This window comes from Xenopus tropicalis, chromosome 1 (genome assembly GCF_000004195.4).
Source record: "Xenopus tropicalis strain Nigerian chromosome 1, UCB_Xtro_10.0, whole genome shotgun sequence".
NCBI classification, from domain to species: Eukaryota; Metazoa; Chordata; class Amphibia; order Anura; family Pipidae; genus Xenopus; species Xenopus tropicalis.
In genome coordinates this window covers 139,551,630-139,578,367 of record NC_030677.2, presented here as the reverse complement: position 1 = coordinate 139,578,367, position 26,738 = coordinate 139,551,630, and the positions used below count along the sequence as shown (strand labels likewise).

Here is a 26,738-nt window from a genome sequence, read left to right as displayed (position 1 = left end):
TGTGCGTGCCATACACACAGGCATCATAGGGCAAGCAGAATATGGCACACACAGGCAGGGTAGGGCAGGCAGAGTATGGCACACACAGGCCAAGTATGGCACAAACCAGCCAAGAATGACAAACACAGTGAAAGTATGGCACACGCAGGCAGGGTAGGGAAGGCAGAGTATGGCACACACAGGCAGGGTAGGGCAGGCAGAGTATGGCACACACAGGCAGGGTAGGGAAGGCAGAGTATGGCACACACAGGCCAAGTATGGCACAAACCAGCCAAGAATGACAAACACAGTGAAAGTATGGCACACGCAGGCAGGGTAGGGAAGGCAGAGTATGGCACACACAGGCAGGGTAGTGCAGGCAGAGTATGGCACACACAGGCAGGGTAGGGAAGGCAGAGTATGGCACACACAGGCCAAGTATGGCACAAACCAGCCAAGAATGACAAACACAGTGAAAGTATGGCACACGCAGGCAGGGTAGGGAAGGCAGAGTATGGCACACACAGGCAGGGTAGGGCAGGCAGAGTATGGCACACACAGGCAGGGTAGGGAAGGCAGAGTATGGCACACACAGGCCAAGTATGGCACAAACCAGCCAAGAATGGCACACACAGTGAAAGTATGGCACACAGGCAGGGTAGGGAAGGCAGAGTGTGGCACACACAGGCAGGGTAGGGAAGGCAGAGTATGGCACACACAGGCAGGGTAGGGCAGGCAGAGTATGGCAGGTTTTTGCTGTACTACAACCATTAATATGGGTATGGTCATGTGATAACATGGGTGTGGTTTCAAGTGGGTGCGGTTTCAAAAAGGGTAGTGGTCAAAACTGGCTTCCATTATCGGCCCTCCACCACGTAGGTCGGAAAAATTCCGGCCCTCGGTACAACAGAAGTTGGACAGCACTGTTGTAGAGGGTTGTGTAAGACATGCTGCGGTAAATGAGGCAGTGTGAACTAAGGACCCTAAAATACACCCCCAGCATTCATCTCCCTGTTTAGAGAAATCAAAGCAGAAACGTGATAAGTTCAGACTCTGCAGAATTAGTAGAAAAAGTAGAAGTAGCAGAAGGAACTGTGTCAAGTCAGATGATTAGATGATAATTTTGCTAAGCAAAACTGCTAGATCACACAGTAGAGATGAACTTTGATTTCATTCTGTAACTGGTAGTAGTCTGATAAAAATGAATTGTTAATTGATATGGCCCAGAGAGTGATAAGGTCATGTGAACGAGAGATACAGAGCAGAGGCATCCTAGACATCTCCCATAGAGGTCACTGATCCTACGTACAGATTAAAAGAATTGCAACTTTTAATATGTAGCAAACCATAGGGGTCTGCTTACTAAAGGTCAATTAAAAATATTGCAAGCTATCACTTTTTAGGCTAATTCCGATAACCCTTGAGTACTAAGGGTAGCAAACTATAGACCATGAATATATACATTGACCAGTGCAACACCTTGCTCTCTTTGCCTATAAGTGAAATCATGGGATACTATAGGGGTAAGTTACAAAGTGCTTATAATAACAGCCAAGGCACTTTTCATCTCACATGGAGCCAGTTCTAACTATTCTGTCTTTCCAGTTTTACCATGAGGCAAAACTCTTTGTTTGCCATTACCTTATAGTATTTCTGAGTAACAACTGCCAACTGGGTGGCCATGGTTGAAACATCACACATCTAAGGGCTCTGGCACACAGGGAGATTAGTCGCCCGCGACAAATCTCCCTGTTTGCGGGCGACTAATCTCCCCAAAATGCCATCCCACCGGCGAAAATGTAAATCGCTGTTGTCTCAAGACAACTTCCGTGATTTCAGGGAAATCGCAGCACCACGTATGCCATCCCACCGGCGATTTACATTTTACATTGCAAGCTTTTGGGATCCTAAAGTCTATTCTTCGAGCAAAAGTTCAAAAACACTCTTTCCTTTAAGATGCTGTATCAGTACAAAGTCTTGTTAGTCACTTATGTATCTGATTGCAAGGCCTTAAATGCACGAGAAACCATTTTTCAGCTTATCGCATGTGATTATCAAGAAATAGTTCTTTGCCCTCTCTGGTGAAAGTAAGCACTTATTAGTGTATGGATGAGAGTTTTGTATTGTAAAGCTTTGTAAAGTTGCTTTCTTAGCTTATTTAGTCTGTAATGTTACATTAATATAAAAAGATGCCAGCCTTTTACACAATCAACTAATAAGTAATAAGGCATAAATAAAAATAAGAAAATAAATAAGAAGAAAAGGTTATATGCTGATTTCTTCCCCTCCTAAATGTGTTTACTCAAAGGTATGTAATAGGCCTGTTAGCAAACATATAGAGCAGATATCAAAAATGCTAAAGTATGCATTTCCAGGCCAATATTGGAATCCATTGGATCTGCCATCTCTTTTGGTGTGCATATGCCTTTGAAGAAAATGACCTGTCTGACTTTGACCTAATTATTACAGAGAAAAACTGAATCCATAAAAAATGAACAATTGCTTGTTCAACTAGAACTCTATGGGTTTCCGGATAAAAGCTTCTATACTATAAAAGGCAGACAGGATATACAAAAACAAAAAATACAGACAAATAGGATTTAAATAAAAGAGCAAGGACATTAATGGAAGCTGTCTATACTACACACACATATACAGTGGGAGGGATGAGAGGGAGACACAGACACAGCAAGGGAGAGGAAACTGCTCCAGGACCCGGTCAGCTTTTGCTGCAAACAGGAAATGGACATATGCAGCCACAAAGATTTGTACATCCTCACACACCTTTAGATAAACATACAGTCTGATTCTGCATAATGTTCTTTTTCAATAAAAAGAGTCTGCAGTATTTACAGTTAACCACTTTCTTTATGATCCAATTGAAAGCAAGGTGAAGCATCCAGCTCCACACTCCCACATTAAATATTGCCAGTATTAAATAGCTTTTGATGGGGATTATAACTGTGCGAAGGTCCGGGGGTTCCATCTGGCACAGCACTAGAAGATCATCTTGTTAGAATGATAGGTGGTAGAAGCATGTAGCTGAGTCTAAAAACTCCCTTGCTATCACATTTTCACCTTATCCTTCTGTAAATTTCCCCTCTCTGCTTTTTCTTGCAATTTCCCTCCTGTCTTCTCTCTCCATCACCACTTTTTCCTTTGAATAATGGATGATATAGTGGCGTATAAGTGCTATTTATAAAGCAGTGACGATGACAGTACTCGTAATCTTGAATACGTACCTTAAAAGGAAAGGTGGGTGTGAAATGATGTAAAATGTCTTGTTTAGTAACATGTTAGTGTGAGTTAGCCCCCACCATTAGATTTCATCTGTTAGGGGTAAAAGGCCCAGTAATACTAAAACATTACATTTATAGTATGCCTATAATATGCAAATTAATTATTTATTTAGAAGTAACAGTCTCTGTGTATTTAAAACCACTACAAATTAGGCGCATGGTTAATACTTAAAAACAGTATTTGGTCACAAATATTGACTCTTATTCTCAATATGGGATAGATACTACATAGGCACAGGAAAATTCTCTCAGTCCAAAGCATAACTATTTCTTAGTTATCTGCGTATCACAATTTTTGAGATTTGGGCTTAAAGTCAATATTAAAAATACAGGTATCGGACCCCTTATCCGGAAACCCGTTATCCAGAAAGCTCCGAATTACGGAAAGCCCGTCTCCCATAGACTACATTTTAATCAAATAATTCAGAATTTTAAAACTGATTTCCTTTTTCTATGTAGAAATAAAACAGAACCTTTTAATTGATCCCAACTAAGATATAATTAATCCTTATTGGATGCAAAACAATCCTATTGGGTTTAATTAATGTTTTATTGATTTTTTTAGTAGACTTAAGGTACTGAGATCCAAATTACGGAAAGACCCCATATCCGGAATACCCTTGGTCCCGAGCATTCTGGATAATGGGTCCCATACCTGTACTTTCTGGCAAACTAATAAAATACTTTTGCACAGTTTGAATATGAAGACAGCATCCTGTATAAACCTATATGATGAATTCAGCAGTCTGTGAAAGTGAGGATCATGTTTCCTCACATTATTCATCTTGTACAATGACTATGCTCCACAGCAAATTCATTTTTGCAAACATACACCTCTCTGCAACCAATAGGGAGAAATCTTTAGCATATATGTAGTGATTTTGCACATCCCTTCTATGGAAATGGGGACACGTTCTTGCTGCAATACATTTGTACCTGTTTGGACACTGTCCAGTCATTTCTAAGCATATTTAACTTGTCAAAGCCTGTTAATGTATAGACATCATTATCCCTGCAATCCAAACATCACGTTCTTATTGGTCTGACCATTCAGTCACTGCCAGTTCATATTCATAGTCTTCAAAGAATGGACGGATAAGTCATATACACAGAAATTGATCAAAGGTTGAGAAAGAGCAATGTCAGGCAGTTTAAAAGTATAAAAGTACTATACTAAGGGCAAAGTCACCCACTGTAATTCCTCAGCCTTTAACTCCTTGAATGCCAGCTGAACCAAGAAAGAAATGCTATGTATTGATGTTATATAGTATTTCCCTTAGGCAGCGTAACTGTCATTACAATTATTGTCCAAGGTCATTCATGGGAACAATGTGTGGGAGGAGAAGTGCCTTTGAAAATCTATGCCCATGCTGGCCTTCTTTCATATGAATTCATTGGTGGAGCTAATATTTAATTACAAGATCTCAGACTTTGCATAGTACGCTCTCTTCTAGAGAGGTGACTTATCCTTACACTCTTATCAGGTCATATGATTTCAAGCTCAGATATTATCCTGCAGGGTTATTACGTTTCATAAGTGGAAACTTGGGAGCAGGGGGGTCAGGACTACACAAATAAAATATTCTGCAAAAAAAAAAGTTTGACAATCACAGCCACTACTGCTGTTACTTTATGCAAGCCATTCTGACGAATCAAATATGGCCAGATCTAAGTCACCCCCCTCTATTACACCTTATGTTTTGCCCTTAGAAGTGCATTATGTATTTTCTCTGGGCTCGGCAGTTTATCCCACTTCTACAAATCTACCCTTCCCCCCAAACTGATCTTTTCCACTTTGGATTGCAACAGAAGTCTTCAGCCCTCTGAAGAACAGTGCCCTTTATTTTTAACCTTTATACTTTGAGTTGTTTTACCATCTCTTAAGTTCATCAGTTGTTTTTAGTAATACATTGATTTTTATACAAGCAATAATTTCAGATTCAGAGTACCTTGTCTACATATTATATTTGTTGGTTTATGCCTGACTCATGGATTCAAGCTGAAAAGTGCAGTCTTATGATTTGTAAAGCTTTTAGAAGTAAATTCCTGTCACAAGATGGATTCAGATCTTGTAACATACTGAACTTATAATACTATTCACATGGTCTGCCGATTCAAGTTGGTTTTGTAGCTAGCTGTGTTGGATTCTTTGAATTGGTTGCCAGTGTCACACTCTGATATCTCAAGCCTGCAAATCATTTGTGCACAGCAATAAATAATCTGTGTGACAATATATAATCCTGGTTCAAGTTTACATACCTTTGTCAGCAAGTTTATAGAAGTCCCAGGAATTTATTGTTTGCCCATGCTGGGGGCCTTGTACAAAAAAAATTAAGACTTCACACAAAGCAGTGTACTAAGTGGTCACTTTTACTTTTCATTTAACTATATTTAATTAAAACCATTTATTATCAGTTTGTTCCCCCTGGTCTCACTGTCTTTTATGTCAGTCCTCAGTCTTAAATGTTCATTTTACTTGCACTCCAGTCCTTATCATTCTCAGTCTTGTTCTGTATTTTGGTTCACATTTCTGTTTCTCCTCTTACCATTGCTCTTTTTTAAATTCTGTTACCTTTTCCTGCTTTGCTTTTCCCAATATTGTATCTCACTCTTTTCTAGTGGCTAGCTGTTGTACTGTCCACTGCTTTGTATTTTGCTCTTTATTCTTTACTTTTGAGGTCCAGTTTACTAACACAGGTGCTAAACTACCCCATTGCTACTTGTTGCTACTACTTGTAGCAACAAATTAAATCTTTGCTTTTGTATTGTCACTTAAAGTAAGCGATGAAAACTAATTGTTTATTGGTTGCTGCAACCTGATAGCACCTATGATAGTGAATTAGCCAATCTCTCTCCCTCTCTCATGTAACATTTTAATTGGCCTGATGTCTTCAAATTTCTGTATTCTTGATTCTTCATCTCCTGCAATCCTTCTTAAAGGGGACCTGTCACCCAGACATAAAAAGCTGTATAATAAAAGTCCTTTTCAAATTAAACATGAAACCCAAATTACTTTTTTCATTAACACATTTATACCCATTATCAAGGCATTTGAAAACCCCAGCTGCCAATCATATACTGTATTGCCTGCCCCGCCTCTATGCTTAGGCATAGAGGCGGGGCAGACAATAACTTTAACTTTCCATTCAGCACTTCCTAGATGTCACTACTCCCGTCACTCTCCCCCTCCCTCCTTACCATCTAATTATGTAACCAGTGCATGGACATGGGCATCAGGCCCCCCATTCTGTCACATAAACAAGATTTTGGGGTGGTACAATGCTTGCCTTAATAACAGTGTCCACAAAATGGCTGCTGCCTGCTTGCTGTGATTATGTAATTCCAAGACAGAAGGAAGCAAGTTTTATATTATTTATACAGTGTAAGTGAAGTTTTTTTTGCTAATCTAACATGATGTATGATGAAAAAAATTTGAAATTATTTCTTAGGATGACAGGTGCCCTTTAAGCCTCTATCTATAGCATCACTATATTTGCCATGAATAAATTTTAATTTTGCATTGAATTACACATTAAATAATAGTCCTCTAAATTAACAAGAACATATTTTTTTTATCTTACAGGTAATATTATTGGTTCTGGTATATTTGTATCGCCAAAGGGAGTGCTGGAGAATGCAGGTTCTGTGGGAATGGCACTCATTGTATGGATTGTCACAGGGGTAATCACTGCAGTAGGAGCCCTTTGCTATGCAGAACTAGGGGTCACCATCCCAAAATCTGGAGGAGACTATTCATACGTTAAAGATATATTTGGTGGATTAGCAGGGTAAGTATAAATATTATTTTTATTATCATGTAAATTTTGGGTGGCTAAATAAAGATAAAATAATTTTATGCATATAGTAAGAATGTGCAGTGCAGATTGGGAATGATTTAAGTCTTTCTTTACCTTATTACAGGTTCCTCCGACTGTGGATAGCAGTTCTGGTAATATATCCTACAAATCAAGCCGTTATTGCCCTGACATTCTCCAATTACGTCCTGCAGCCCCTCTTTCCTACATGCTTTGCACCAGAGTCTGGACTTCGATTGTTGGCTGCAGTCTGTCTATGTAAGTAAATAATATTTTTGTTCAGGAAAATAATGTGCCTGTATTTATTATCCTAGCATGTAAAGAAATAACCCTACGATATATAGATATATTTTAAAATCTATACCCTTTCTCTAAACACAAGTGCTCCTGTATGTATTGTTATGTTTACACACTACTTTACTGTTGCTTATGCTGTGACCATACACCTGCTTTATATCCTATTGGCTGCTTCTCGAAGCACTTCTTAAGGAAATGACACATGAGGATTAGTCCAACATTCATCTCCTCTACAGCGGTCAACTAATCTTTTGCAAATTTCCAGCCGGTAAAATTGTAAAACACCAGTGGGAAAACATACACTTCACATACGCTTCGTCGTCCAAAGTTGTCTCTCAAGTAAACTTTGCTAAGGGTAACACACATTAAGGCTAGGGGTAGGGATGATGTGGTGGCTAATCCACTCTTCTCAGCCTGCATTTTGTAAGCAGGCTGAGAAAAGCGAATCCACTTCCATCCATAGTTTCATATAGCTTCACAGACAGGCAGTAGGTCAGCCTGTGCGCAGCTACACTGAGCGGACCTTGGCCTAAAAATGTGAAAGCATGCATTTTCAGGCTAAAATCCATACCTGACTACATGATCTATTTGATTCCATGTTATTGTTCCTGGTTTTAGCATGGTTGCGTTCCATTGCAGTATTTATAAATGCAACATTTGACTTTTTAATGTATATAATATATGAAAATAGAGACATGCATGTTAAACATACTTGCAAAAACATACTTGCAAAAAAACATATATAGACAATGTTTGCAATTTTTATGCATTTATTTTTATGCATTCTTAGGGCAATGGCACATAGTAACATTTGTCCTGTGGTTAAATCTGCGCTACCACGGGTGATAAATCTCTTGAAAATGACTTGCCATAGCATAAAATTAGGATTTCCAAAAGTTAAATACATTTGAATTTTACCACGGTTAAGCTGGAAAGCTGCAAATAATGTTTTACTTGCAGCGATCCTAATGTTCTGCTATGGCAAGTCATTTTCAGGAAATGAGTTGCCCATGGTAGCTCAGATTTAACTGCAGACAATAAATCTTACTATGTGCTATTGCCCTAATAGGTGCCCATTAAAATGGCTGTGTCTCAGAGCCCTAAGGTCAATTTCATTGGGAGATAAGTACTCTCTTTATGGTTTTGCAAGGTGGGAGTAAACTGGAGTGGTTAAAGGGCACTTATAATAGTAATATTGTTTACCACACTGTAGGTATTGATTAATAGAGCCCTTGTTCTGGTTGTGGAAAAACAATACTATTTTGGCCAGAAGGTGCTCCTAGTGATCAATACAACACCAGCAACAAGAAACAGTTTCTGGTTTGTATAGCCCTTTTAGGACTTTAAGCATATGAACAGAAAGAAGTCTCCCAGTTTGCTCATTTTTACCATGCATGTGACATAGAATTGGTCAAGGGATCCCTCAATCTTACATCACACATGCACATAATGAATGAGTAGGGAGACTCTCTCATTATGTGCATGTGTCTGACAAAACATGACCACCCACACTGAGCTCCCAGAGGAGCCTTTTCTGGCCTAAATAGTAATTTTTTCACCTGACCAGAGTATGCACCTGCAGTAGAGGGAAACAATCTTGCTATGATAGGTGCCCTTTAAAATAATCCATGCAGATTATTACAGATAGTGTCCTGGCTGGAAATGAACTCAAAAACCCAGAGCTGCAAGTTAACAGCTATGAAACTAGTGACACATGGCCAGACTTGGTTGGGCAGTTATTACCTATCAATCTGGACATGTATGGCAAGTCAGAGAGACATTTTAACAGATAATCTTGTGGTCTGGATTGGTTGAGGGTTATCTGGCTTGACTGAATAGAAATGAAGAAGAGCAGCAGCTTTTCTTCACTTTCTGCATTTATGATTGTTCGGGTGGTCGTTTGGTAGTAAGTTGAGTACTCTGAAGCTGGCCATACACAAAAAGATTTGCTTGTTTGGTGAGGTCACCAGTGAGCAAATCTTTCCCCCATGTGCCCCACATTGAGGTGGGCAGTATTGGATTGATCTGATTCTTTAGCCCTGTCTGATCATTGGATCAAACTGACAGGATGCAGGTCACCAGGATGAGGGCCTCATCAATACACAGATAAGCTGCTTGTCCCAACAGGAGTTAAACCTATCTAATCAGCATCTGGCAGATTTTCGCCCAAATATCGATCACACGTGCCTGAGGGCCCCATACACCCAGCAGCTTTTATCAACCCGTGTTTGGCCCCCAAATTCGAAATATTTCAGCATAAACAGTTGTTTTGCTTCATTGGGAAAGCATTATAGCTGTGTATAAACTTATTGAAGCATTTGTCATAAAGCTTCTAGCGTCATTAATCAGTTAATAAATGTTTATTGGACCTTGGTTCTGGCCCTGGACCCTTTGTCTGCTGATGCGGGGGAAGGGGTGTTTTGGACTGTGTTCATGGGACATGGTGCCAGGCTGCCTGGAGGAGAAGATCCTGCTCAAACTGGTTCACGGCAAGCTAAAGGCATAGAGGGAGGGGGATTTGGATTATGCAAGCACAGCTGGGCCAGAAATGTCATTATTCCGACAGCTTGATTAGTCAGGGCTGAGTCAGCAGAGTAAGGGAGAGAGGGACCGGGAAGTGTTTGCATGAGCTTGTTGTGTGAGGAAGAAAGATTAGATTTTCTGCGTGTGACACACTAATGTCTAGGTGCCTAAAGGAAAGTAAAAGCCCTCATTAATTAGCACTGAGTGAGAGTTAGAGAGATGCTAGGTGTGTGTGTGAAGCCTTTTTATGCTGTTTGTGTGTATCAGTTGAACGCTATTGTTTGCATTTGCCACACAGGATGTTCCATGCTATTAAATATGTAGGCATGTGTTCATAAGGGGCAAGCTTCTACGCCTCCTCACTTCCCTCCTGCCAGTGGCCATGTCCTGGTCTTTGCCAACTAGCCTTCACCTACAAGGTTACTGATAATCAGAGTGACGTACAACATGTAAGGGTACTGACAGAAATTACACTTTACTCTGTGCTACAACTCATTATTAACTTACGAAGCTGCCAGTACACTCTGCCTATTTTGTTAAATGTCTACTGTTTTGCTAACCCTATGTCACCCTAAGACTGGCACTGGGAATGAGGATGCAGTGGAGCATTACTTTGTGAGGTACTCTAGCACCTTATACATAAGATTTCTGGCTCTCATTGAATTGCAAAGGCAAATATTTACATATTTATGTATATATTGAAGGCCGTCCAGGCATGTAAACTAATTTACTTATGAAAGAGAACAAAATGATCAGAACTTACAAACAAAACAAGTGTTTTGGTCAAAAGTAACTTGAGGAACAAGACAAGCTACTATAGGAACCAGAAGAGAGGTACCGTATATACTCGAGTATAAGCCAATCCGAATATAAGCCGAGGTACATAATTTTACCGAAGAAAACTGGAAAAACTTATTAACTCGAGTATAAGCCTAGGGTGGGAAATGCAGCAGCTACTGCTAAGTTTTAACAACCAAAATAAATACCAATAAAATTACATTAATTGAGGCATCAGTGGGGTATATGTTTTTCAATATTTATTTCAAAGAAAAACAGTAAACTAGCTCTGTAAGCGGAAAAGAGGGTCAACAAAAACAATATGGGTACTACCCCACGCTCATTGACATTGGCAAACTGGCAGCAGACCCAGTCCCAGAGGAGATGTAAGGGGAAATAAGTATTGCTAGTGGGAGCCTAGGCCAGGGCACTGGAGGGTCTGGTTGCAGGTGGCCTAATTTGCACACAAAGGAGAGAGGGTACTAGTCTAGAGGGACCCATGGCACCTGACTCGAGTATAAGCCGACTTTTTCAGCACATTTTGGGTGCTGAAAAACTAGGCTTATACTCGAGTATATACACAGTATTTATATACAGCATAAATCTTAAAATATGACATATCCAGGGCAGATATCTAAGGATCTTCACTAAGGGGCTTGTACAAACCAGAGCTAACATTCTTGTTGCCTATGAAAAAAAAGCCTCTTATAATGGGATAAGCATATTATACATCAATATCGATATAAACATATTTCCAATTTCTGAATATTATTTACACTCTGAATGAAAAGTTCTCAATTTTTTACCTGGGGCTAGTGTATTAATTTACAAGATAAATACTTGCTTTTCTAAGGGATTTATTGAAGTATAGAGAATGTCAGTCCATCTGGAGGGTATATGATAGAATAGAAGACAGGATGCTTTACTGTATGTACTATGTACTGCATTGCTGGGTGCCTGTGAGAGTAATACCTATACAGTTGATTGAAATAATATCCCTCTGAGTTTACATAGTATAGCTTAGGTGCTGCAAGAGGAAAAAGGTGTTTTGTTATCTAGTTAGCACTACCTAGTACAACTAAAGTTTTAGCTATTGCCTAAGGTCTGAGAACTGTAATTCAGCAATGCTGCAGGCCATGAGAGAAATGAATGTAGCATACGCTATGTTATGTCCAGTACTACTGGGCTTAGTAAACAGTGTGACGTAAAGATACTGACAGATACAAATGGTATTTATGTATTCATTTTGTACTGCTCTTCTAGGAAATATTTTTCCCCTCTCCCTGCTTTCTCCTTCTCATGTTATTTTCCCTCCTCCTTCCTGTCTAATTCTGTCTTTTCCACCTATGAGTTGTTTTTCTTCCTCTCTTTCCCTTGGCCTTACTTAGTTCTCTCCCCTCCCATCTTTTGCTTCTAGTAACAGACTAAGATTGAAAACAAGTTGTCTGCTCTGGCAGAACTCCCTGATCTCTTGGATACTGAATACACACCAGGATAGGAATATGAGTTGACCCTGTACCTACAAACACAAAAGGCACTAATATTAGAAAGCAATAAGTCATAAATAGAATAAATGTGGAAATCAGCACAAAACAGCATGCACTCGTCGGACTCCAGGACAGAGGATAAAATTTAAAACAAGCTTTATTAAAGATAAAAACCTAACATGTTTCGTGTGACTGCACACATATTCATAGGTACCTATAAATATGTGTGCAGTCACACGAAACATGTTAGGTTTTTATCTTTATTTCTGAGGTATTATGAGTTTGCGAAACAGGTATAGGATCTATTATTTGAAATGTTTGGGACTTGGGGCTTTGCTTTATTTTAGATCACAGCACTTAAAGCATAAAGACATATATAGAGTAGACTGCTCCTAAAATTATACAGTGACAAGCGCACAGAGCAGTAGACTTCCGTGATAAAAAATGCTTAACAAATTGTCTGTTTGGCTATTTACTGTATATGGATGGTTAAATTGCTCAGTATTAGCCAGAGAGCAGGCAAAACCCTTGCATTATCAATGAAAGCAGTCAAAGGCAGCTGAAACACTTGTAGTTTCATAGGTAAAACACCTTTTTTTGTAGGAAAAAAAAATGACAAGTTCAATCTCTAATTCATGGAATATTCTGAGAGGCTATTTTTACTATGTCTCTTGGTGACCAGGATAAGAATATGGTGGGAATGTGTTCCTTGATCACTATCAGGAGGTGCAGTGGTGTTTGTGCCTGTCTGGTGCTTTCTAAGGCGGAAGCTGTCTGTGAATGTGGATCTGTACAGTATGTGCAGACACAGCAGGGAAAGAGTTGTTTTCCTTGAAGTGGTTGGTACTCCTGCCTGAATCCATAACAGGATGTTTAATTTGTGCTGGAGTAGCAAGCTTTGTAAAAGTCATGGTGGTCGTGCTGTGATGTGACCTTCCTCTCCCCTGTACTGTGCTTATCACATCTCACACTGCTGCTCTCAGTGCACACCCTTCATGAATTACCAGATAGGCCTTTTATGCTTTAGTTATCTGTAACTTGTGTTGCAGGTGTCATCATTATCACTGCTTAATGGGGAAATATATTTTGGGTGCTGGCAAAGGAGTGGTGAGCACTCCTTTGCCAGTTTTTTTTCTTTCTACTTTCCACATTCTCTTCCTCCCTAATGCATGGGCTTGCCTTGAAGTCACTTTGCATATATGAGTGAAATGCCAGGAAGTTTAATCTGGGCCCTAAGTGGCATGCCAGGCATGCCCAAACAGGGGCCCTGACAACTTGGATAGGCACAGTTCCTGAAATGATTACCACTGTCAGTAAAGGCAGCTTATGTTCCTCTGCAATGTTTATTTCCCTGTTCAGGCAATGGGGGGGGGGGGGGGGTGATTCTAGTGCTCATTACCACAACTGTTCTTCGGAACTACGTGATGGTAAAGCACTGAGTGTTTATTTCCTGAAAGCAGTCTGTAACCAATACCAGGAGGCCTTCTGAAAGGTGATTCAGTATCAGTTTTCACATTACTAAAAGCTCTGTGATGAATGTATGTCACTACCCTTCGTACTGCTCTGTATTTGTTGTTGCGTATACATAAGAAATGTCCATCCTGCAGCCCTCCAGTTGTTGTCTTATTACAACTTTCAGAGTCCATGTTCCCTAGTAGCAGCAGTTCCTTGCCAAACCTTTTCTTTCTTCTAATGACTCATTGGGAGAATTGCTTAGCATGCCTATAATCTCATGAAAGGTGAGATAAAACTGCATATTATGGTTAGGAAAATAATTTATTGCCTATAAAAATATACAGACCTTGTTACTAGAAAGCATAAGATGACACTTTTTAATACAGTTTTTTTCTTTAACGTTTAAAAGAATATTGCTAATTTGACCTGCAGCTTTAGGTAGGTGCTCCAATCTCCTTGCCAGATAGGATTCATGGTCCTTCTTGCTTCTGAGCAGAGGGGCAGCCAGTAGGAACTGAGTAGGCATTTTTGTTTTATGAGTAATTGTAAAGATTAATTTACCAACATAGGTCATTAACACGTGAAGCACAGGCAGTAACAAGTGGGTTGCTTGCAGCTTGATATATATAAATTTTAAATTTCTCACTGTAAAATGCAATCAAACATTTTATTGAAAGCATTCCCTTGTTATCACAAGAAAATAGTTTGTTATATAGTCTTCTTTTTCAAAAAACCTTTCTGGCCTGTACAGAAGGGTAACGGGAAAAAAATGACTCTAGTGGGAACTGCTTTTAAGTGTGTATTACCTTTAATTTTATTTTCTTTACAATAGACAGTTAAGTATGAACATACAAGGTGATGTGTGTAAACACATAATTTTTTCTTTTTATATTTGCATGTATAATTTAGTGGCAGATCATATTATTTGTCAGTTAAATTATTAGTGTTGATTAAGAAAAATCATATGGAAGACAATTCCTATTTATAAATAGGGTATATTTTTGATTTTGCAAGGCTGTGTGTTAAAGTACAGTGATATTAATACATTAAAAGGATTCATATGCCTTTACATAAAATGTGCTCTTAATCTCTACTTAGTCATTGACATGAGTGTTAGAACATGCCACAGCCAATCACATAAAATATTCCCAAGACATCACTAGAGACATCCATGGGCTTGCCTCCCTTCACACCCCATGGCCTAATCTAGAAAATGCTGCCAAGTCCTAATGTAGCTTTTCCCTTTATCAAAACAAACTATATAAGATAAGGAAGATGCCAACATTTAATATTCTGTTCTAGAATATTCTATTTATTTTATTGCTGCAGACATGGCGAGAACTCCACTTTGCTTATGCTTCCCATGGGCAAATTGTAGCAGTCACTAATATTTGGCTATTCACTGGCCAAACTGTACAGTGACAATCAATGCCATTATTACATTGGCGTGACATACAGACACACTGCTATTGCTATTCTATGCTTAGCCTCTGCCATTTCTTTATTATTCACACCCAACCCCCAGCCGGTTATTACAGTGACATGCAAGCACATACATTTACTATTGCTATAACACGGATACTCTGTCTCTCTCTTCCTGCTTTTTTCATCCTTTTTGCCTATTTTACTGGTTCCTATCATTCTTTTTACGTAGATGCCATCTGTCATGAAGATGCTTTGTGCAGTGAATAGAAAAGGGGGATGGTCTTGGTAAACATCCCCCGTCCTCATTACTACAAAGAGCAGCTGGTATCTATCTAGAAGGGCTCACAGAAAACAAACCTCCCCCATTCTGATTTTCCAGTCACAGAAGGAGTGCAATAATCCCCCCTCACATACCTGGTGCATAGATTTATATAGGATGCACTGACATGAGACTGATAGATTGCCAAAACCAAAGGACACATCTCTATTCTCTTCCTCTTGGATTTATCCTCTTTATTTTACATTGTCAACCGTTGTCATCCAATGCAAATGTCTCCTTTCTTTGATTATCCACAATCCTTTACTAACAAACCCTCATTTCTAGTTTAACATACTGTGGGGGAGCAGCAAGGCATTGTACTCAGACCCATGTTTTTTTGCCTGCACACACTTTCTTTGTGAGACCTCATCCATTCATTTGCTGTGGCTAATGTCACATGAGGTGTAGCCTCGAGCTCCACTTCCACTGTGTTTCTGCATTGAGAGGCACGGCATTGGCCTGTGTGGAGATATACAGAACTTACAGTTAAAACATTTGTATGGATCAGTTAAGCAAAGGATAACTTACAAAATCTTTCTCTTACTCTTCAAAGCCATCTGCACATCATTACATTTCTTCATGTGTGTCTCCATATGTTCATTATTGTCACCTCCATTCCTCACAGAGCCACCTCTTTTTCACAGCACCTAAATGCACTGCTATCTCTCACCATAAACCATTCTTTCTTGCTTCTTTGTTTATTCCTGAAATCCACTCAAGGAATGTATTCTTAACCTCTTTGAAATTAAACCTGATTATAGCACATTATTTGATTATTTGAATGCCCTAACCATTGTGAATGGCTGCGCTAATTATTATATGTCATTGCCCACCCATTAAATTGTATGCTTTTCAGGGTGGTGACCTCCTTCCACTTAATCCTCATAACGGTGGATCAATTTTTATTTACTGTCTGTTCCCCTTGCTGTACTACTGAGGTGTTGTAACGTGCAGTTCTGCGCATATAAGTAGCACTATATAAATAAAGCTATACGTACACTATACATATATATAATGGTGGAGGGAAAGTGCAGTGAAAAGATGTGCAAGCATGCTGATTGAAATTAAAAAACATTAATAATGGTCCATAGCCACATGTTAATTAGCCATTTAGTTGGTCCCAATTCAGATAGTCTTCATAATTGATACAAAGTGGCTTTGGCATTCATCGACACTGTGAGCTTTGTGACTGGGTGGCGTGCTTTGCAAGTGCCATTTACAGTAAAACATTTTGAGAAGGCAGTATGGCATTAGCTAAATGCTAAACCATCTATGCAGCCAAATGTAATTAATCCAGCAGATCGTCAGTTGATTAAATCACTAACAGAAGCCTTCTGTCATTCTGAGACCCTGTAATTAAGCAACAGTAGTATTTTACACCTTCCTGTGCACATCAGTTATTCCAGTGGTTGACTAGTATACCCCAGATTCGGGAGAGGGGAGTGTTAAAAGCAGGCGTGAGAAATAGTTGTGTGTAGCAAGTAGCAAATTTATATTATTATATTATATACTGTTATATTATATTGATCCCTTTAAATTTTGGTCTCTGGTGGCATAAAATAAGTTACAGGGAATAATAGCAGTTAATGTAAGATCTGTTTCTCTGACTTCCACAGTGTTGCTGACATGGGTGAACTGCGCCAGTGTGCGCTGGGCAACTCGCGTGCAGGACATATTTACAGCTGGAAAACTTTTAGCCCTGGGACTTATCATTATTATGGGAATTGTGCAGATCTGCAAAGGTAAGCTTTCTGGGACAGTCCTCTTGCTTTTTTATACTGTGAACATTCATGTTTCCTGCCTGAATATTTAAGGGTGTAATAAAGATTGCAAATTATGTGGACACTAAATGATATACCACTTAATGAATTCCAGCCAAAAAATGTAAGGATGAGTAAAAATTAACTAATTCAAGCCATTCTGTTCAATATGTTTTTACTGTATGTGGCATTTAATAAATTGTCTTTCTTCAGGAAAAGGATATGGCCCAGTGCAGGCAGCCATGTTGTGACACTCCAATTTGCACAATGAGCATTTGCCACAACGCACTCATTATGCACATGCGTAGGAGGGTGTATCACATCCACCGCTCCTACATCTGGCACATGCACATAATGAGTAAGAGGGAGACAAGATCATTATGCGCATACATGATAGGTGCACTTTAAGTGAAATGTGAAATGCCCGGTTGGACCAAGAACCTCCTATTTTAAACTTTAGTTTAAAAAATTAGTAGTTTTATAAAATCTCAAAACTTAGTTTCTACATGATTACTCAGCTCAGGAGTAAGTTGTGTGGCTAATACCAAACAACACCATTAAAGGTAAGGTCTGCCCACTGTAGCTGCAGAGCAGAGGTATTCAGACCTTTTTGTCAATATGCAACACCTTTTGTGGTTCAGATGTATACAATTATGGCCATAGCAGTCATCTTACTATACTTGACAAGAAATCCAAGATGCAAATAAGTATTACACTTTTAAATTTTACTGTACTTGGGCTTTAAGCAGGGCCCTCTCTTCCATAGGCTCCTCAAAAGGGGACAAAGCGAAAGCCTGATAACTACTTATTCATTTACCAAGATTATTATACACAGTTCAGTCTTCTGGTTCTTTTAGTTATTATTTTCATTTTAAAGCAGCAGAACATTATTAGTTTACATTGTCAGGGTGTTCTTATTGTTCTCATATACTTACTTAAAGTAAAGGGCAATTCACTTGGGTAGATTGATAGATGGCAATTGTCCACTAGATCTTTGCCAGGCTGACTGTAAAACAGATATTTTTATATATTTGTAGCCTTGCTATGAAGACCAGGTCACACCAAACATTAGACACGGTGATCTAACTCAAAAAGTCTTAAGGTCCCCATACACTATAAGATCCGCTCGCTTGGTGATGTCGCCAAGCGAGCGGATCTTCACAAGTAGCTTTAAAAAAAAATAATTCGATCGTTTGGCCCTGGGGCCATGGGGCAGTCGGTTCGGGGACCGCATCAATGAGCTGATGCGGTCCCCGATCCGACTGGATTTTCTAACCTGGCCAATCGAGATCTGGCCAATTTCAGGCCAGATATCGGTCGGCCAGGCCGCTCGGTTCTGCCCATACACAGGCCGATTAGCTGCCGAATCGGTCCAAGGGACCGATATTGGCAGCTATAATCGGCCCGTGTATGGGGACCTTAAGGCCAAGGGCATAGGCAGTGGATCGCCATGCCTGTCTATGGAGCTACATTTTTTATTGTCCATCAGGGAGAGCTGATGTTATCAGAATGACCACAAATATCTGCTTTCATTGTATATTACCCAGATGACAGTGTTCCCTCTCTGCATTTTGTACAGTGTTCTTTAAGCAGTACATCTATCTGAAATGGGCAGCTGCTATTGGCTGTTAATAGTGTTGCCATGTTTTTCCCCTATGAGGACTCTGGTCGTGTGTCGTGTTATTCTGCAGAAAATAAATTAAGATAACATTCTTGACTGCTCTTGCAGAAAAAAACAATAATTAAACTAGAGTTAAGCAGTTCTCACCAAATCAGTATGCAAACAAGAAAGAAAGCCAACATGATAAAGTTCATGTAATATTGTAATCATCCCTGTACCTCAGTCTGGAAGCTATTCTTGCATTTTTGGTCTTGTGGACTACAATTCTCAGCATCCCCAGACTGTTGTTGATACCAAGTACTTTTCTATTATGGCTACAGATCTGAAATAAGTAGATGGGCTAGCTTCAGCTGAGTGGGTGAATATTGCACACTCATTTAAATGAAATTCCTAACTGTTGTTCAGAAGCAATGCCATTGCTGGCCTTTAGGCATTGCTGGACAGTGCAGAACCATTTGTCAAAATTATGCCCAACCCTACCCGTTCAGCAGTCTGTCAGAGCTTTTACTGTGAAAATTTGAAACTTTATACCAATAAAGCCCTGAATATAAAATGGATTGGTTTTGGCAATTGCACTAGCCACAGTCATCAGCTTACATCACAATGTGCCCAAGAAATGCAGACGGAGATAACAGCTGCTTTGCCTGGAAATAGAATAGAACATTGGCATTTGTAATCATAGGATGTTTTTGTGTATGAAAGTAATACACCACCTTAATCACTGACACCTTTAATAATCTGGTAGTTCAGGTAAAGAACAGCTATACAGCTATATTATTAGATTCTGTACACTGAAAATTGTGATATTTGTATCTTAGGAGAGTATTTCTGGCTGGAGCCAAAGAACGCCTTTGAGAATTTCCAGGAGCCAGACATTGGTCTGATTGCACTGGCCTTCTTGCAGGGATCCTTCGCTTACGGTGGCTGGAATTTCCTCAACTATGTCACAGAAGAACTGGTGAACCCCTACAAGTACGTTTGATCTTTATTGGAACTCAATGTTGATTCTTACGCAGAGCCTTATGAGGAAACTTCAGTGATTTCGGCGCCATGTATGCCATATCGGCATATCGGGGAGATTAGTCGCCCGTGACAAGGGAGACTTGTTGTGTGGCAACTAATCTCCCTGTCTGCCACGGCCCTAAAAGTATGAATTGTAAGGTGTCTGGTATGGGGGGGGGGATAGCTAGTTAGCATTTTATATCCCTAGTGTGGGCAGTGGGTACAGATTCCTCTGTATATAGATTTGTGTGCAGTTCTACCAATATTATGCTTAAATGAGCAAAAAGGCCTCTGTTATAAATATAGTAACTGTATGAGATCTAAAAAGATCAGTATAGTCTGTCGGTTACATTGGGTTGCTTGCTTCTGGGTGTATAGTTGACTAAACTGAGCCTACAGCTAAGGTTATTGTCCTACTTGTCTTGCAGCAGGGTGTTCATATTAGGAGTTAGCTTCTGTGTTAATACCCTATGTATGCAGAAAATTTACTTTTACTAATATTCTAAAAGCATAGAGTACCCCCTTGTGGCTAAATTCAAGCACAGACAAATACTTTCTCTTTTTACAGGAACTTGCCCCGTGCCATCTTTATCTCTATTCCACTTGTTACCTTTGTGTACGTATTTGCCAACATTGCCTATGTGACTGCCATGTCACCCCAGGAATTACTGGCATCCAACGCTGTGGCTGTGGTGAGTAAATTAATCCAATCCCATCAGTCTGGTTTTCCCTTCTTTGTTTGAACTATAAATTAGTATAAGTACACCTTCCAGGCAAGGACACTCAAAACTTTCCAGCACTTTCCACTCTATTACTCTGCATCTCTGTTTTTGCTTTATGTTGTTCGCTTTGCCAAAAAATTCACAAAACTGCTAAAAAATTCACAAAATGGTGAATAATTTTCAAAACGGATTGAAGTCAATAGGCAACTTTTTTTACACGCAACATTTTTTACATTTTTACACAAACGCCATATGCATTAAAGCCAATTGGCGGTTTTGTCTTGGCAACTTTATTGTCTCTTTGACATTTTTGTCAGCGACTTTTCTTACAATTTCTCACAATTTTTTTTCACTCAAAATTTTTGCCACAGGTTTGCAAAATCATTCACTGATGGCGAAATGCGGAATGTCGCTGTGAATCCATGCCTGGCGAAATAAAATTCTCATTGCTATTGTTGGCTATGGAATATGCAATCTGTGGCCTCCATCTGATTGGTATCACAATATACCATTTACATCGGTGAACACATAGGCTAAATGCACCCTGTAGCACAGCATAACACTGCCCATGCTAAGAGAATGCTAGCTTCAGAGGAGAAGCTTATTGGATAAGATAGCTCAGTTAGTTCTTGTACCTTTGCTCTGCACAGACAGGACAATGGTCATTATTGCTTTTGTATATATATATATATATATATATCAAACTCAACAGTAGAAAGCACTCACAGCTACAGCATCAATCAGGTCAGTGATTTATTTCAGCATACCATCTACGCGTTTTCGATCACCACAGGATCGTCATCATATATATATATGTTATTTATCATATATTTTGTTCCTGCATCTGTGCTCTCCATTCACCTACCACCTCTCTTTTCCCTCAGACATTTGGTGAAAAGTTGCTAGGTGTTATGGCCTGGATCATGCCAATTTCTGTGGCTCTCTCCACTTTTGGGGGAGTCAATGGATCTCTCTTTACTTCATCCAGGTCAGTGGGCTGCATCAGTGTATGTATTATTTTGTGTATAGTACACTGTATGAGTGTATTTTTGCATCACACGTGTGTAGTGGTAATAACATATTGCCCTGGCTGTCATGTCTTATGCCAATCACATGTGACTGTTATACATGGAGGGCAGTGATAGCACAAACTATATCATTATTTATTTGACCGATATAATAGACATATCCATTTAGCTGGGACTGTTAGCCCTCTTTGTATGTACCTGGTAAAGCACTCCACTTTTACTGCCTTCAGGGGACATGGGTGCAATGGTTTAATATGTCAGGGTCTTAATGATAGAGAAAGAAATTAAGTATACTGCTTAGTGGTATGCAGTTTTGTATTCTAAAGGCAAATAACTTTTGCTAGTATACATCATACATCATCATACAAAGCATATTACATGTCAAGACAGCAGGAGATGTGATTTCCATTGTAATGTGCTTTGCAGACTTGCAAAAGCATTGGTGTTGGCTGAAGAACAGATATAGCTCCTGTCAAGAATTTCTCATGTGTGCTGAGTCTGCAGTTAAGTGCTGCACTTTTTCCTGTTGATTTATCCTGTGTATGACTCTGTACTCCTAACAGGTTGTTTTTTGCGGGAGCCAGAGAGGGCCATCTCCCAAGTGTATTGGCAATGATTCACATCAAACGTTGCACTCCTATTCCAGCCCTGCTCTTTACTGTAAGTCAACAGCATTGAGGCAGCTAGAGCCTTTTTTGTTACTGGCAAGCTAACTAAGTTTCTGTTCCTATTCACATCATTTCTCCAAAACAAACTTTTCTTTATGCCTTACTTTTGTCTGTCCAGTGCTTCATGGAATTCCTCTCATTCTTACCTTAATCTCCACTTCCACAGTGCATCTCCACTCTTCTGATGTTAGTGACCAGTGATATGTACACTCTTATCAATTACGTGGGCTTCATCAATTACCTGTTTTATGGAGTAACAGTGGCAGGACAGATTGTCCTACGATGGAAGAAGCCAGACATTCCACGACCTATTAAGGTTTGTGAGCACACTGAATGTTAATTTGGGGAAAAGCAACGAAAATTTAAAAAGAAACGCTTAGACAAAGAGGGCTTTTTCACTTAAAGTGAATGGATTGGTGTCATGTGTATGTGCATCTTATATATGTCTAAATTTCTCCCAGGTGAACCTGATTTTCCCAGTGATCTACCTCCTATTTTGGGCCTTCCTACTAGTTTTCAGCTTATGGTCAGAGCCTGTGGTCTGTGGAATTGGCCTTGCAATCATGCTGACTGGGGTGCCTGTCTATTTCTTGGGAGTGCATTGGCAGAACAAGCCTCAGTGCTTTAATAATTTTGTGGGTAAGTAGGGTCTCTTCAGTTTTATAGATTCTATAGCATGTATTGCCACTTTCCCCTGTAATCCAAAATGCTCATCCCTTTGGCATACCCTAAATCAGTGCTGTCCAACTGGCGGCCCGCGACCCCCCTCTGTGTGGCCCCCCACCTGTCTGGCTGCTTTGATGGCTTACCTTTGAGTAAGCATTAAATGGTATCAGTACTGAGATTAGCTGGCCCCCTGCATGGTTCTCACTTCAGATTCAGGCTGTAATCCCTCTGTATTGTTTAAAAATGTAATCCCCTGTGTTTTTCACACCTTTTAATCCCTGCATTGTTCACCCCCTGCAGTGTTCACACCTCAGGCTCAGACTGGAATCACTCCCATTGTTCACTTCTTCACACCTCAGACATAGGTACTGTAGGCAGAGTATGGCACATACAGCCAGCATAGGGCAGGTAGAGTGGTACACACAGGCAGAATAGGTCAGGGAGGGTATGGCACACACAGGAAGGGTAGGGCAGGCAGAGTATGGCACACACAGGCAGCATAGGTCAGGGAGGGTATGGCACACACAGGAAGGGTAGGGCAGGCAGAGTATGGCACACACAGTCAGGGTAGGGCAGGCAGAGTATGGCACACACAGGCAGGGTAGGGCAGGCAGAGTATGGCACACATAGGCAGGGTAGGGCAGGCAGAGTATGGCACACACAGGCAGGGTAGGGCAGGCAGAGTATGGCACACAGAGGCAGCATAGGGAAGGCAGAGTATGGCACACACAGGCAGGGTAGGACAGGCAGAGTATGGCACACACAGACAGCATAGGACAGGCAGAGTGCTGCCTGTGTGTGCTGTACTCTGCCTGCCCTATGCTGTTTGTGAGAGGTGAGACTGGTAGGGGTTTGTTGTGGGAGTTTGTTAACAGTTGGAAATAGCCATTAAATGGTCCCTAAGGTGTGTAATTATGTTCTGGGGGTTGCTCTGCTATCCACAGGGGAGGGGGAGGCATATGGAATTTAAGAGTATATCTTAATATGACATAATTCTTTCACATATGAATGATGGTTGATATGCCCACAGTTAGGACCAAGCATTTGGGATTTTGCTGTGCTACGACCATTGTGATAAAATAGGTGTGGTTTGAAGTGGGTGTGGTTTCAAAAAGGGGAGTGGTCAAAACTGGCTTCCATTAGCGGCCCTCCACCATGTATGCTAGAGAAATTCTGGCCCTCGGCACCGTAGCAGTTGGACAGCACTGCCCTAAATGAATAGTACATAATTCTTCCTTTTCTCCTCCCACTTCCCAGACCAGTTTAGGTAGAGACACATATGAATAGTGATGAGCAAATTTTTTTGCCAGGTTTCACAATAAAAAAACCACGCATTGGCTCCAATGGCTACAAAAAAAAGTTGCACGGTAGTGTGTTTAGGAAAGATTATCCACATCACACTGACACACAGTGACTATTCTTTTCAAAGTTTTAAATAAACTATTTTGCCAAAGCTTTGCATCCAAAGGTCCCCATACATGCTGAGCGAGCGGATCTGCACCCGACATCCCCACCTACGGGTGGGCGATATCGGGGAGCGTGTAGTTAAGAAAAAAATAATTTATTTAATTATATTGGCGGCAAGGGGCAGTCGGTTCGGGGACCGCATCAACAAGCCGATGCGGTCCCCGATCCGACTGATTTTTCTAACCTGACCGATCGATATCTGGCCAATTTCAGGCCAGATATCGGTCGGCCAGGCCACTCGTTTCTGCCCCTACATGGGCAGATAAGCTGCCAAATCGGTCCAAGGGAAATGTCCATTTAAACAGCATGCCCTTATCCACCCCATTATGCTAAAATATGCTCATGCCAAATACAGTTTTCCAAGCATTTCAAAAATGTATTTCAGACTTCAACTAATCCTGTTCAAGTACAGTATATAGAAGTTGTCACTTTAGGGTTACGGACATATACCACGGTTTTGTATTTATTCTTCATAATGTAGGGAGTATTGGGGTAGTTTTTGCACCCGCAGGATTACATCTTGAACTTTTTTACTTCCTCTTAGATGCCATGACACGTGCCGGTCAAAAGCTATGTGTGGTTGTGTATCCCCAAATGGACAATAAAGATGAAGATGTGAGTGAAGAGACCAAAGAGCAGAGGGCGCCAATCTATAAACCAGGGTCTGAGGAAGAAAGTGGAGCACAAGCCTGAACTCTGAGCATTCAGCCATCTCCCTTGACCCCCATATACCCGCTGTCAAGACCTCAGTGTACAGATCTGCAGTGATGGAAGGAACTTGCGTGAATGTGTTTATGTGCATATGACAATGTGTGTCTGTGTGGGTACCCCTGTGTGCCTCTTTGTGTTACTTTCCAGTACTGGTTATTGCACCATCGTCCTAAATATACCATCTGCCCTAATTTGGGGGCCCCCTGGGACAGGTAATATAATTTGAAGTTGTAGGTGTATAATTGTCCCTGTCAGTTACATGTGCAGTTTTGTCTGTGCTTTGTACTGTTGGACTTTGTATGTCAACCACTCCTTGCGATGCCATAATTAGCAGTATGTGCTGTCTTGGAAGGAAGAAAGCTAAGTAACAGCAGTTCTGCTCAGCATTGTGGAATATTGTCTGTGTACTTTGTGAACGTGCAGATTTGAGGTCTTGGCTTGCAGTATTTGTATTTTCCTTTTGCCCACCCATCCCAATATTGGCAACATGTTGCTCCTTGAGGGTTACAAATCATTTGAAATGTAAAAGACTGAAGAATCTATGGAACTTTTTTTTGTTATTTGAACATTGGCAGATCCTATATTTCACAAATCATGGATTGTGTATCATTTGGCTGCTCCACACTGCCTGTTAAACCATCTCCAATACAGACTGTGCTGCTGGAGCTGGGTTATCAACGGACAATCATGTAACGTGTACAGGACAAACATGCTTCTCTTGCTGAAGATTTCCTGTGAAAGCAACAGGAAGTGAAAAAGTGTGACGCCAGTACACCCTAGTGTAGTCTCAGGTCTCTCTTTACCAATCAAATACTTTACCCCACCTCCTTACCTGACTGACCCAGGTTACTTCAGGGTATTCTCAGTCCTGCCTCCAATCCAAAGTTGCGATTAACTGTAATGTTGTGGGACCCTCCAGTCCCTTAGTACCGAATTAACACACTCCAGAAATTCTGGGTAATTACCAGGATGCTCTACATGTTTTATATGATATATATATTTTTTATTTAGGATTTTGTCTTTGAATGTAATAAAATTAATCTTGTGCCTTTTTGGTGAAACATCATGTCTGTATAGCAGGTTGTAGTCTGTTACTGAAGCATCTAAAAAAGCAACTACTATGTATAGCATCACTTGCACTTTACAGAGGATATAAAGCTATGGAAGGAGACTAAGGTATAGTGATACTGTACGTAACAAAGGGACAATAAAACTGCACATCCAGAATATTTTATCCACATCTTGCATGTGATACACAAGTCATTTCTAATTATTGGCATGGAAAATACATTTACAAAGCTGCATTTTTTGCACTTCACAAACTTTGGCCCTCATGAATTTGTGCCCGCCACCCATATGTGCAACTCATGCTGCTTACAGAAAGGAGCACAAAGAGTTGTGCCTGATTATATATGCAGTCGAAGCAGTGTCTCCTGGCCCTGCAAATAAAGGGGCACATATGGGCAGGATGTGGGCGTCACCTAGCATGCCCTTAACCTAGGTGTCATTTACATTACATTACAGACACAAGTGCTCTGTGTATGGTACCTAAGGGGTACATTTTTTCCATTGCTTATCACACCAGCATTTGTGCCTTTGCCCCTGCAGTCTCACAATTATTGAAGATGTACAGTCTACTACAATTGATTTAAAGGAAGCCAAAATAATATTTATGTTGCACTGGTCAACTTGAGAAGTGTGTATAAAACAAGAAATA

The 26,738-nt window shown here is 40.3% G+C and overlaps 1 protein-coding gene across 3 annotated transcripts in view; it reads left to right on the top strand.

The window, feature by feature from the left end:
* slc7a8 (solute carrier family 7 member 8) overlaps window positions 1-26,087 on the top strand; it is a 34,725-nt gene extending 8,638 nt beyond the window's left edge. For 2 of the 3 annotated variants that reach the window (NM_203652.1, XM_031897008.1), the window contains exons 3-12: window positions 6,862-7,066; window positions 7,200-7,351; window positions 16,993-17,118; window positions 19,576-19,729; window positions 20,328-20,451; window positions 21,366-21,469; window positions 22,073-22,169; window positions 22,344-22,493; window positions 22,639-22,816; window positions 24,855-26,087. In NM_203652.1, the coding sequence (NP_988983.1) occupies window positions 6,862-7,066; window positions 7,200-7,351; window positions 16,993-17,118; window positions 19,576-19,729; window positions 20,328-20,451; window positions 21,366-21,469; window positions 22,073-22,169; window positions 22,344-22,493; window positions 22,639-22,816; window positions 24,855-25,003 (1,439 nt within the window). In that variant the 3' untranslated portion in view covers window positions 25,004-26,087. Of the gene's footprint in view, window positions 1-6,861; window positions 7,067-7,199; window positions 7,352-16,992; window positions 17,119-19,575; window positions 19,730-20,327; window positions 20,452-21,365; window positions 21,470-22,072; window positions 22,170-22,343; window positions 22,494-22,638; window positions 22,817-24,854 lie in introns of those variants that run through there. The other variant, XM_012958119.2, reaches the window with a different exon arrangement.
* Window positions 26,088-26,738: the final 651 nt, after the last annotated feature.